Below are 11703 nucleotides of genomic sequence, written 5' to 3' on the forward strand. Positions count from 1 at the left end.
AAGATCAAAAAGAGAGAAGAAGCCATCTAGCTACTACCTACGGACCCGTAGGTCTATGGTAAACTACTCACACATTATCGGAGGAGCAAGGGTGATGATGAAGAACCCCTCCGTGATCGTTGGCCCCTCCGGCAGAGTGCCGGAAAAGGCCTCTAGATTGGATCTCGTGGTTCTGGAACTTCCGGCGGCTGGAATTGTGTTTCGTCAACTCCCCTAGGGTTTTTGGGATTTCTGAGTATTTATAGAGGCAAAGGTTGGTGGAGGGGGTGCTTGTGGGCTCCACTACCCCCCTGGCGCGCCCTGGTGCCTCACAGGGCCCCTCTGGTGCACTTCTTGGGCCTCCTGGGTGTCTTCTGGGCGGAAAAAAAATTCTCCAAAAAGTTTCGTGGCATTTGGACTTCGTTTGGTATTGATTTTCTGCGAAGTAAAAAACAAGCAAAAAACAGCAACTGGCACTGGACACTATGCCAATAGGTTAGTCCCAAAAAATGATATAAAGTTGCTATAAAATGAATATAAAACATCCAAGATTGATAATATAACAAATGAAACAATAAAAAATTATATATACGTCGGAGACGTATCACGCGGCACTACATGCAAGCAGCGGAGGCGTGCTCCATGACAAGGAGGAGGGGAGTGGAGAAGAAAGAAGAGAGGAGGGAGGGTGTTTAGGAGTGGATCTTGTCAGTATTTTTGGATGCAGCGGCGCGGGCTTGTCGTTTTGCTGCCCATGGTGGAGAAGTCGCCGGAGCACAGAGGATAGGGAATGGCAAGGTGAGCACAGAGTATACCTGTCCATGGGAAGCCCGGCCCGGCCAGCCCGGCCCGACGCTGCTCCCGGGCCGGGCCGGGCCCAGGCCCGTCCTTTTTGCACTTTTCTGAAGGTCGGGCCGGGCCGGCCCGGAGCCCGACGGGCTTTTCTGTGTTCGGGCCGGGCTTGGGCCCAGAAAACAGGCCCGATGGCCGGGCCGGGCCAGGCCCGGGCTTGGGTTTTTTGCATCGGGCTTGGCTAGGCCCGGCCCGAAGCCCGGCCCGGCCCGAGGTATGGCCAGGTCTAGCACAGAGGAAGCGGTGGCGCAGGCCCCACACCTATGTGGCAAGTGCGACCCGGATGACGTGCGACCAGCCCAAATTCTAGCTGGCCGACCGTCAGGAATCATTTATACAGACCTATTCATGTTAAACGTAACCTTATTTTATAACTATGTTGTTAAATCTCAGTCGACTGAGACTTAAATACAACGCAATATTTTTATTAATTTTTTAATATTACGCGACTTGATTGAGAGTTGTTTAAGAGCATGTCTAACAGAGCCCTCAAAAACTCAACCTTCAAAACCAATTTGAGGGCTGAGAAAATGTCGTTTTGAAGGCCGAAAATCCCTGGCGCAGATCAGTGCCCTCAAACCAACCCTCAAAACAGAATATTCTGTTTTGAGGGTTGGTTTGAGGGCACTGATCTGCGCCCCGGCCTTCAAACCTTCAAAACAGGACAACAACTATTTCAACAAAATTCCATACAACAAACATAACAATAATCAACAACAAATAATTATTCTAGTTATGATTACAACATCAAATAATTGTTTCAAGCTCACAACAATCATTCTACTTAGTACAACAATGTTTGAATCAAATAGTACATAGAAAAGTAAAACAAAGATCCCTTACAACAATGTTTGTATCACAAATAGACATGGAATCAAATAGGACATGTTTGAATCAAATAGTCCATCATTGGCGACGGCCAAGCAGCTGCCAGTGGTGCTCGACCAGATCATTGCGGAGCTGGGTATGAGTGTTGGCATTTTCAATTTCCGACGTGTTTGAAGGAAAGCTTGAATGCGATCGGGGTTCCTCTCCGGTTGCACTCGGGTACCAACATTGTCATAGAAACATGGCAAGTTTAACCCCCTCCCATCCTCGAGTATCATGTTGTGTAGAATGACACAACACTTCATGATGTTCACAAGGGTTTTCTTGTCCCAAAAACGAGTTGGACCCCGAACAATGGCAAATCTTGCTTGCAAAACACCAAAAGCTCTCTCAATGTCTTTGCGGGCTGATTCTTGTGCCCTCGTGAAATTAGCTTCTTTTTGGGGTAAGGGCATCCCTCTCTTCTCTTTAATGGACTTGACAAGTGTTGCCCACTCAGGATAAATGCCATTGGTGAGATAGTATCCCATTGTGTACTCATTGTCCATGACCTTGTAATTGCAAGTTGGAGCATCACCTGAAGCTAGTCTTGCAAATAAAGGGGGCCTTTGAAGCACATTGATGTCATTGAGTGTTCCCGGCAAACCAAAATATGCATGCCAAATCCATAAGTCTTGCGATGCCACGGCCTCAAGCACAATGGTAGGATCATTGCTTTTCCCGCAATACATTCCATGCCATGCCTTTGGGCAATTTTTCTATTTCCAGTGCATGCAATCTAGACTACCAAGCATGCCCGGCCATCCCCTTTTTTCATTTATCTCCATCAACCTCTTTGTATCTTCCTCATTGGGAGCCCGAAGATACCAATCACCATACAACCGGATGACCATCTTGGCAAACCTACGCACGGACTCGGTGGTAGTATCTTGGCCAATGCGAAGATACTCGTCACAGTAGTCCGCGGGTATGCCATAGGCGAGCACCCGCATTGCAGCCGATATCTTCTGGTATGCACTAAATCCCATGGCGCCGTCAGCATTTCTACGACGCGTGAAATAATGCGAGTTGGCCTCGCAATCTTTGACGATTCTCTCAAACAAAGTACGACGCATGCGGTACCTTCTACGGAAGACGCGATGTGGGTATGTCGGTACCTCTGCAAAGTAGTCTTGCATGAGTTGCTCGTGGTCGAGTGCGCGGTTCCTCTCGATGCAAAGGCGCCCTATCTGCGACCCCTTCCTCTGATCCAGCAGCTTCTTGCGGTCCTCAAGATCTTTCACGGCGAGAATGGCGACCATCATCTCCATGTCATCGTCTTGTAGCAGCTCCTCGATGTCCGAATCGTCCGAAGACGACCAATCGGAAAAATCTGACATCGAATCCATGTCCATCTCCATCTATTGTCAACAAATTAAACAAGCAATTAAACAACGGAAAAGAAACAACAAAAATAGAAGGAAAAAAGACTTACCGAGTCGGGCTCGGGCGGAGGCGAAGTCGAGCTCGGGCGGCGGGGCGACGGGAGGCGGGAGGCGGGGGGCGGTGGGCGGACGGCGCGACGGCGGGGACGGGCTCGGGCGGGGCGGGGAGGCGGACGGCGGGGACGGGCTCGGGCGGGGCGGGGAGGCAGACGGCGGGGACGGGCTCCGGCGGGGCGGCGGGGCAGCAGCCAAATCGGGGCGCGGTGGGGCGGTGGGGGACGGCGGCGACGCGGCGGGGAGGCGGGACGACGGGGGACGGCGGTGGTGGCCGAATCAAGCGCGCCGGCTCCCGGTCGGGTGGAGGAGGAGGGGAGGCAGTTGGGGGAAAATTCCCTCCCGCGTACGTGTGTTGACCGAAATGCAGGCACCTTTAGTTTTGCATCTCAATTTGCATTAGTGCAGGTCCAGTGGGGAAATGAGGGTGCAGCCTTCAAATTTTTTTAAGGGTTAAAAGGTTTGAGAGTTCTGTTCGGCGTCAAGTTTGGGCCTTAACCCTCAAAAAAAGCAGTTATTTTGAGAGTTTGACCAATGTGAGGGCACTCTTAGACGTGCTTTAATCTCGGTCGATTGCTGTCTTCCACAAAAGAACCTAAACAAAAGAGGAGGCGATAGAAAGAGGTAGACGAAGCCTCGGAACAACACAGAGAAGCTTCGGAAGGGGAAGGGGGAGCGATCGGAAGGGGAGGGCGGAGAGATGGGGATCCGGTTCGTGCTGCTGGTGAACAAGCAGGGGCAGACGCGGCTGGCGCAGTACTACGAGCACCTCTCCCTCGACGAGCGCCGCGCCCTCGAGGGCGAGATCGTCCGCAAGTGCCTCGCCCGCACCGACCAGCAGGTACTGCTCCCCCTCCCGCCAGCTGAATCCAGCACCTGTAGTTCGCCCCCCTCTTCTTTTCCTGGATCCAAGAACCCTGGCTTTGTCCTGAACCCGAATCAAGAACGACGTTCCTGTGGATCTGGATCAGGATGGGCTGTTGTTGACCTCGATTTTCATGCCCGTCTCACGGGAACTCTGTGCCAATGCAGTGCTCTTTCGTGGAGCACCGGAACTACAAGGTCGTCTACAGGCGCTACGCCTCTCTCTTCTTCCTCGTCGGCGTCGACAACGATGAGGTGCGGATTCCGCCAGCACTTTTGTATCCCGTCTTCATAGCTTCTTTATTGCATCACCAATTAGATAGTCTCAGCGAATCTAGACGCAGTCGATTCAGGAGAACATGTTGTGCGCTCGGCTCTAACTAATCATTTGGCTTTGCTAAACGGAACTTAATCTGCACGTGATAGGGTAATGGGTGATTCTACTGTTATTTTTTTCTTCTCCATTTGCAATCCTTGCCAATTGAAAGGAATTATAATGGGTATATGCTGTGTACTTGACAAAAGTACTGCATAATGCAAGTTAAGTTAGGCGGGCTACCAAAAGGTACCGTCAGATCAGTATAACTAACAGGACAACTCCCAACAAATTGACTAAAGAAGCTAATTGCTACGACGGGGGGAAATGGCAGGGAAAAATCAATAACAACCTTGGTCTTCGAAATTACACTCCTACCTGTACCCTCATTGGAGTGGTGGACCCCATCACCGTGTTGTTAAATGCTTCCTTTGCCGTCCGATGTAGTTGCTCCCTGCCCTTATGCAGCATATTTTGGACACCCTTTTTATGCAAGAGCTCTTGATGGCCAAGCCAATAGCATATGTTTTATGTCATTGTCAGCACATTCAAACATTTCCTTCTTTTTTATATTGTGAAAACAGGCGCCTTCTAGTTTCTGGAAACCGCCTTCTATACTTCACATGCTGCAGCTAGTTCAGGGTTCCATTTGCTAGCTTGCTGAATAATTTCATTTCCTTCTCGAGCAAGATCAAGTCCTTTACTGCAAGCTTGAACACATGCTTCTAAAGCCACCAGATTGTGCATTTCCCCAAGGACGTCCTAAAAAGTTCCTCCACAAAATTAGAATGCGGAATCATCTCATCCGTTCAATGCCCTATCAATTGGCGGACATCTCCTGAGATCACATTTAATCCAAAAACAAAATCTAAGACACTCGTGATGAACAAATGTATTGGTCGAAAGCTTTGGGGGATGATTAGAAGTATTTTATTGAACATATATCAGTGGGAATTTGACACTTGCTTGGCCCTTGCCATCCTATGTTTCAAAATATCTTTGGTAGGAAACTTAGATCTTTAAGGCAGCAGTTTTATTTTGAAAATTTATAGTGGAATGTCACGCTGTGGGCTCGGCACAGAAGCCTTGAACCCAAGGAAATGAAATCATTGGAATGAGAGATATACTAGAAGAATCACCCCACGTGAATATTCAAGCTAGGATTGTTAAGTTGCTTAGGGAAAAATGACCAATCTTTATCCTTAAGTTGATACCTTAGAACTCAACTCATGGCATGTTCTATATGGTGCCTGTAGAACTCGATTGGATCCTAGTGTGTCGGCAGAACTCAGAACTAACTCGACAAAAAAAAAACAGCAATGGAATTCTAACTGCAATGAAATGAGAAGTAAATTATGACACACTACCTTCAGATGAAAACTGGGTGGATGCTGAAATGGAAATAGAGGTGAAGTAACTATAAATGTACTAATGTATTGTGAACTCTTTCCAGATAAATATATTTCCTTCTGTAGCTCGGATTCATGGTAGGATTAAAATTGTGGACTACTAGGATCTCAGTGAACCATTCAACATCCACTGGTCTTTTCTTGCCTTGCCTAAGGTTGTTATCTCAAAAGTGTACATTTAGGGTGTGGTTAGTTGGATGGCTGATTCTAGCTTGGCTGCAAAAATGTAACGAGGATGAGTTTGAACAGGATGAGGTCATCTAGGAGATGTTGTTTGGTTCCTGTATGTGGGAAGTCTGAGTTTGGAGAGATATTGTTTTGTTGGGAGTACTATAGTGTTTTTGTTGCCACATGTATATTTACAAGATATGTTAGCAAAATAGATATGTTTTTATGGCTTTAAATTTGTCTTAATTTTTTTATAACCTTATGTTAATCTAATCCACTTAGTTATACAAATGTACAATCTTGAGATAGCAACATTAGTTTAGCCTACCACTGATCAACTTTTTGCATGAGTTTAGCCTGGTTTGTTCATCGCTACACCCAACCTAGCAATGAAAAAAAAAGCGAAAGATTTTGCACTGACTCAGTATGGCAGTCCAAGCGCATACACCCCAACCAGTCACACCTTATTACGCAAAGTATCATACAAGATTTTACGATTAGCTCTCTTAGTTCCAAACAAGCAGACAGCCATATCCTGGTTATTGAACTGCATCGCTGCACACCTGTTAGTGTAAGATTTGCACATTGGCACAGATATGTGAATTGGGTCATCTTTCTTCAGGAATTCCATGATATTGCTATTGAATTATCCTTTGATTGCCCGATTTGGTAGTGATAACTATTGCATATTTGAACGAAAAGGTGCAAATAAATTACATCAAAAGATATCATCTTCATTGGTGTTATTTCTCCCGCATCTGTGATAATAACAATACTGAACGATGACAGCTCTGCCTATGTATCTCTACCTTGAGTCTGCTGACAATATCTTAGTTGCATCTATTTTGACAGAATGAGTTAGCCATCCTCGAATTCATACATCTTCTGGTGGAAACCATGGACCGCCACTTTGGCAACGTGGTAAGCTCAAATACCCCAATGATTCAGTATTGTGAAGATACACTCACATAATTATTATGGCTAATGATACGCCCGGTCGTGCCAGTGTGAGCTTGACATCATGTTCCATCTGGAGAAAGTCCACTTCATGCTCGAAGAGATGGTGATGAATGGTTGCATCGTGGAGACGAGCAAACAGAACATATTGGCGCCCATCCAGCTCATGGAGAAAACCTCGTAAATAGCAAGCTCAAAAGTGTCTAGGTGATGCTTAGCCGCCTCCTCCGTTGCCATAGGTTCCCCCTTTGTGTGAAGAGAAATGCCAAACAACTGCTGTATGTATGGGTGATTGTGTTCACCCGACTGGAAAATGTGAAATGTCCTGTAATGCTGAAAATGAAGACCCGATCATTTTACTTGTTACTCCTCGTGCTTGTTTCAACAGTTCTGTAAAATAATACTGCTCGTGCTGCTTGTTCTAACAGACTTGGTGGAACTGCTGCGCATGAAACATGAGTCACTGCATGAATTTTATGATAAGCTGAAAACTTTCAACCAGAACTACCAGATGTTAGGGGGGCGGACCAGATGAGAGTTGGGATACCCCTTTGATCACTTGAGCATATTTTTGCAGAATATCCTTGCTGTACGTGTGCCTGATCCCCGCCACCGTCGCAACCTGGTCAGTGGTCACAGACGCTGATATGCCGTCGGCGGGGACAGCGAATCGAGCCTGAAGATGGCACCACCAGTGGCTGTCGGTGACTGGGCGCAACACTGGAAACTTAGTTCCAACGCTCGCCTCGGCTGTCTTTTCACGTTGGCAAATGCAGCTCAGCTATGTTGCTGCTCCTGCCTGAATCCTGAGCAGAGAATCTGGGCAAGTAGCCAACGTGCCTGGGCAACCAAACTGTATTTTTTAACAATTGGCATTTCCCACTCGGACTGTATCCTTGTCTTTGATTAGCCAGAGTGATCAAAACTACTCCAGTTTTCATTCATTTTCGGAGCTAACATAGGTTCGAGGGTACACGCAAGTGACAGCACCACACAAACACTCGTGGTACCTTAAAATGTTCACCAACTTACTTACTAAAATTTAAAAAAAAACAGGTAAGCACACCATGTCTTTGTTGCTTATACAAATGTAAATGCAAGCATAGTTTTGGAAAACAACGGCAGCCACAAATTCCAAACCCAGCCTGAAAATGCGCGGATTTTTCCCACCATAGCTTCCGAATCAGCAAAAAAACGACCTCATTTGTATGGTTCGTCGCACAGATGAATAATATCGGGTTAGTAAACCAGTTTGCATTCCAGGAACTAGGCAGAGTTATCAACTTAGCAGCAATGGAAAAAACGTGGAATAACATCAGGATATCAGTTGATATAGATTGTGCATCTGATAGGTACTTTTATACAGGCCAAAAGTAAAGACTCGAACAATATGCAGCCAGGGTGCTTCCACAGTTCAGAATCCTACTAGTCTCCCTAATAGAGAACTCAAGAGTGCAACATACTAGTGAAACTAGCTTCCAGGCCTCGATGGGCTCAGTCTACATTCTCAGTTCACCACAAAATGATGAAGAAACAAGTAACTACGACATCCTAGAGAAGTGTCAAAATACGGCCATCATAAGCACCATCATCAAAAACAGAAACTAGCACACCGTCTCATTCCGCAGCAACATAAGTGATCCGGGCCTGCCTCAACAACACGCAGAAAGGATCCTCCACTGACAAGTCAATGGCGTTCTGAAAGCTCCAGCAAGAGGCGGCCGGACAAAAATAAATCATATCATTGCCACTGCTTCCAACTGATGGCGCATTGGCCTCACCAATGGAACCTGACATCGGACCTCCCTCTGTTACCACATCATCACTGCTACTACTTCCACCTGATGATATATCGCCCTCATCAACAGAACCTGACATCAGGCCTCCCTCCATTACCACATCATCACCGCTACTTCTTCCACCAGATGACACATTGCTCTCATCAACAGAACCTGAGATAGGGCCTTCCTCTACTCCTACATCCTCAATGTCAACACAAACAACGCTCAGGGTCTTAAGCACCTTCCCCTTCTCCAGTATGTAACTGACAAACAGCTGCTCACATTCAAGGCCCTGGAAGCCGTGGAGGACAAGCGTCTCCAGATGAGATTCAAGGCAATCGCATGTGCCCAAGGACTGCCAGAAGTCAGCACGATCAACACTATCAGGTGACCTGGATCCAATGGACTGGAACTGAGCCAAGAAAAACAATGTCAGCGTTTAGCAAATCAATCCTCAAATTGCACCAAATTACAATTAGAAGTACCAGAACAGATATCTACATTATCAATATTGAACAACTAGTACTGGAATAAGCTGATATCCATCCATATTACCGTCTTGAGTCGCAACTTGCATCCATAACTAATGGGATGATATAAGGGATGAACTAAGTAGTACTGGAGTGATACAAGGGATGAACAGATATCAATATGACGCGTATACTACCATGACGTGAAGCGTCTGAAGGTGAGGAAAGCATCGGAGTAGAGTGTGCAGCATCTTAGCCTCCGTGGCATGCGAAAATTGCACCTTGACAGCCAGTATCTTCAAACTTGGCAGCATGGCGCTAGCTCTCACATTCATCCCAGCCTGCCATTGAGGCAAATTAAACAACATGAGAAATCTGTTTGGTAGCACAATACCGTAGTGAATGTTAAGTGCAGATACATAAGTTAGAAGACGCAGTTACCCTGATCACAATGCCGCCAATCTCAAGCGCATGGAGCTGGAGGTCTAAGAAACCGAGCACCTCCAGCCGGGGCGCGTGGACAATCTTGACGGGCCTCCGGTCGGCAAAGCTTTCGAAGAACAGGCGCTCCAGGCAGGGTGCATCCTCTATGATGACTTCATCGACGCTGCATAGCCATTCGACCACGATACGGAGGCTGCGGGACCTGATGCGGAGGCAAGAAGGGAAGCTGTACGCCATGGCAAAGGAGAGGATCTTCAGCTTGGGGCAATGCGCGAGCAAGGGATCGACTTCCCTGTCCTCGATGATGGTGTGGAAAAGGCCGAGCTCCTGAAGGTTGGGGAAGGCAGGCGAGTTGGCGGTCGTGTCTGGGAAGCGCCATCGCCAGAGACCGATGTAGAGGCGGGTGAGGGAGGCGCAGCTGAGGATATCGCCGGGGAGCGGCAGGTCGAGCGGCCAGGGGCGGTTGAAGAGGATGAGGTCCTGGATGTTCCTCGCGGCAAGGTTGGCAATCAGTTGCTGAAGCGCGTACTCGTGCTGGTCGAAGGAGAGGCGGGTGACGCGCGCGGCGAGGACGGGGCCCGGGTGAGCGGCCACGCAGCGGGAGACGGCGCGGACGGCGCGGAGCTCGCAGAGCCCGTCGGCGGCCCTGAGGTGAGCGTCGTCGACGAGGAGCGGGGTCGCCGCCCACACGCAGCGCCAGCGGGTGGAGAGGACCATGGTGCGTGCGGCTTCGTTGGTGGGGAGGCGGGAGATGATGTTGGAGAGCAGGTCGTCCGGTAGGCGGCTGATGTGGTCCCGGCCGTCATCGTCCTGCGCCGTCTGAGCGGCAGCGGGCCGGTCGTCGGCGACGCCGTCCTCGGAGTCGGAGGAGGTGAGGGAGAAGTGGTCGTCGTCGGAGTTGGAGGAGTCGTCGGCGTCGGGCGCGGGGACGAAGGGTGGGGGCAGGAGGGAGATGAGGTAGGGGACGATGGAATCGATGCGGTCCTGCGCGGACAGGACCGCCAATGCCAGATTGTTGAAGTGCGCCGCGATTTCGGCGTAGTTCGCAAATCCTCCTCCTCCTCCTTCACCTGCGGCGGCGTCCATGGCGGCGGAGGCCGGCTAGGGTTTTGTCGGCGGACACGAGGCGAGCAGGCTGAACGAATGGGGACTGGCGTGGGATGCCGTGGACCGCGGTGGACTGGCGGTAGTGGGTGTGGGTGGGTGGTGTACGATGCTCTTTTTGGTCTGCCTTGTGAACTTGTGAACCAAAATTTCAAAAATAAAATTGAAGATAAAAGGAGGCGCGGGGCACCCTTATATTTCAAAACAGGCTGTAGCCTGGGTAACATAACATGAGGCTAGTGAGGTACACCGTGGTGCAACTTCACGAAAAAAGAGAGGAAATATGATAAGGGGGGTAGAGATTGCAACACAAGGGGAAGGACTAAGGACTATCCAGCTAGTAAATTGCTCCAAAACATGAGATCATCCTTGTCCTGCTGCTTTGTGGCTCTGTGGCACCAGAGGCGTAGTAGATCCGCAGCGTTGAACCTTATGCAGGAGTCCGTCCACGAGCGTGAATTGAAGATACGATCATTTCGCGCATGCCAGAGGGTGATAGCACATGCAGCAAAGGATACATTCCATTTGTGGTTGATCTCTAGCTGAGAGGCAGCTTGTTGAACAAAGGCTATGATGTTGGTCGATCTGCATGCCAAAGGGGTCAGGAGCAACCAATGCCAGAGGGCCGACGCCGCCCGGCAACGCAGCACTATGTGATGTATTGATTCTGAAGCGGGGCAGAGATCACAATCTGCACTTGGAGCAACGGTCACCCAGAGTTTTTTGTCCATATTATTTCTGGTGTTGAGTCTGTCCCAAAAAGCCAGCCAGAGAAAGGTTTTGTGCTTCAGAGGGATCAGCACGTCCCATACCCAATGATGAAAAACACAACGGACTCCCCGAAAAGAGAGCAGACGGTAAAAATATCCTGCGCTGATTTGCTTGGCAAGCATGGAAGGAGTGCGCACATCCTGTCATGTAGCATTAGGGGTTGCAGCCTCAAGCAGCTGTTGCATTAAGAGAAGCTCATGCTCAGCAGAGTGGGATAGGTTTGGATGTAGCTGCACAGACCAGGATTGTGACACCCAAGTTTTTATTTGGATTTTTCAAAAG

General features: G+C 48.7%; 3 protein-coding genes across 3 annotated transcripts; 1 reads left to right on the forward strand and 2 right to left on the reverse strand.

The window, feature by feature from the left end:
- Positions 1 to 1495: 1495 nt before the first annotated feature.
- On the reverse strand, positions 1496 to 3190 carry LOC109740412 (uncharacterized). Its single transcript, XM_020299468.2, has 2 exons — positions 3134 to 3190; positions 1496 to 3059 (listed from the first exon to the last, which is right to left on the reverse strand). The coding sequence occupies exon 2, from the start codon at positions 3057 to 3059 to the stop codon at positions 2418 to 2420; it is 642 nt and encodes a 213-aa protein (XP_020155057.1). The 5' UTR covers positions 3134 to 3190; the 3' UTR covers positions 1496 to 2417.
- Positions 3191 to 3705: 515 nt separating this feature from the next.
- On the forward strand, positions 3706 to 7355 carry LOC109740421 (AP-4 complex subunit sigma). The gene is made up of 4 exons (XM_020299481.4): positions 3706 to 3978; positions 4170 to 4256; positions 6747 to 6815; positions 6901 to 7355. The coding sequence occupies exons 1-4, from the start codon at positions 3838 to 3840 to the stop codon at positions 7033 to 7035; spliced, it is 432 nt and encodes a 143-aa protein (XP_020155070.1). The 5' UTR covers positions 3706 to 3837; the 3' UTR covers positions 7036 to 7355.
- Positions 7356 to 8152: 797 nt separating this feature from the next.
- LOC109740420 (putative F-box/FBD/LRR-repeat protein At5g52460) lies at positions 8153 to 10738 on the reverse strand. The gene is made up of 3 exons (XM_020299480.4): positions 9544 to 10738; positions 9300 to 9443; positions 8153 to 9044 (listed from the first exon to the last, which is right to left on the reverse strand). The coding sequence occupies exons 1-3, from the start codon at positions 10630 to 10632 to the stop codon at positions 8469 to 8471; spliced, it is 1809 nt and encodes a 602-aa protein (XP_020155069.1). The 5' UTR covers positions 10633 to 10738; the 3' UTR covers positions 8153 to 8468.
- Between the last annotated feature and the right edge of the window lie 965 nt (positions 10739 to 11703).

Source organism: Aegilops tauschii, chromosome 6, assembly GCF_002575655.3.
Source record: "Aegilops tauschii subsp. strangulata cultivar AL8/78 chromosome 6, Aet v6.0, whole genome shotgun sequence".
Lineage (NCBI taxonomy): Eukaryota > Viridiplantae > Streptophyta > Magnoliopsida > Poales > Poaceae > Aegilops > Aegilops tauschii.

Excerpts from the sequence above, each read along its gene's own strand:
- LOC109740412 (XM_020299468.2), bottom strand. The coding sequence starts at position 3,059 with ATGGAGATGGACATGGATTCGATGTCAGATTTTTCCGATTGGTCGTCT.
- LOC109740421 (XM_020299481.4), top strand. The coding sequence starts at position 3,838 with ATGGGGATCCGGTTCGTGCTGCTGGTGAACAAGCAGGGGCAGACGCGG. Across the intron at positions 3,979-4,169 it reads TCGCCCGCACCGACCAGCAG|TGCTCTTTCGTGGAGCACCG; the intron begins GTACTGCTCCCC and ends GTGCCAATGCAG. Across the intron at positions 6,816-6,900 it reads ACCGCCACTTTGGCAACGTG|TGTGAGCTTGACATCATGTT; the intron begins GTAAGCTCAAAT and ends CGGTCGTGCCAG.
- LOC109740420 (XM_020299480.4), bottom strand. The coding sequence starts at position 10,632 with ATGGACGCCGCCGCAGGTGAAGGAGGAGGAGGAGGATTTGCGAACTAC. Across the intron at positions 9,444-9,543 it reads TTGGCGGCATTGTGATCAGG|GCTGGGATGAATGTGAGAGC; the intron begins GTAACTGCGTCT and ends CCTCAATGGCAG. Across the intron at positions 9,045-9,299 it reads TTCAGACGCTTCACGTCATG|TTCCAGTCCATTGGATCCAG; the intron begins GTAGTATACGCG and ends TTCTTGGCTCAG.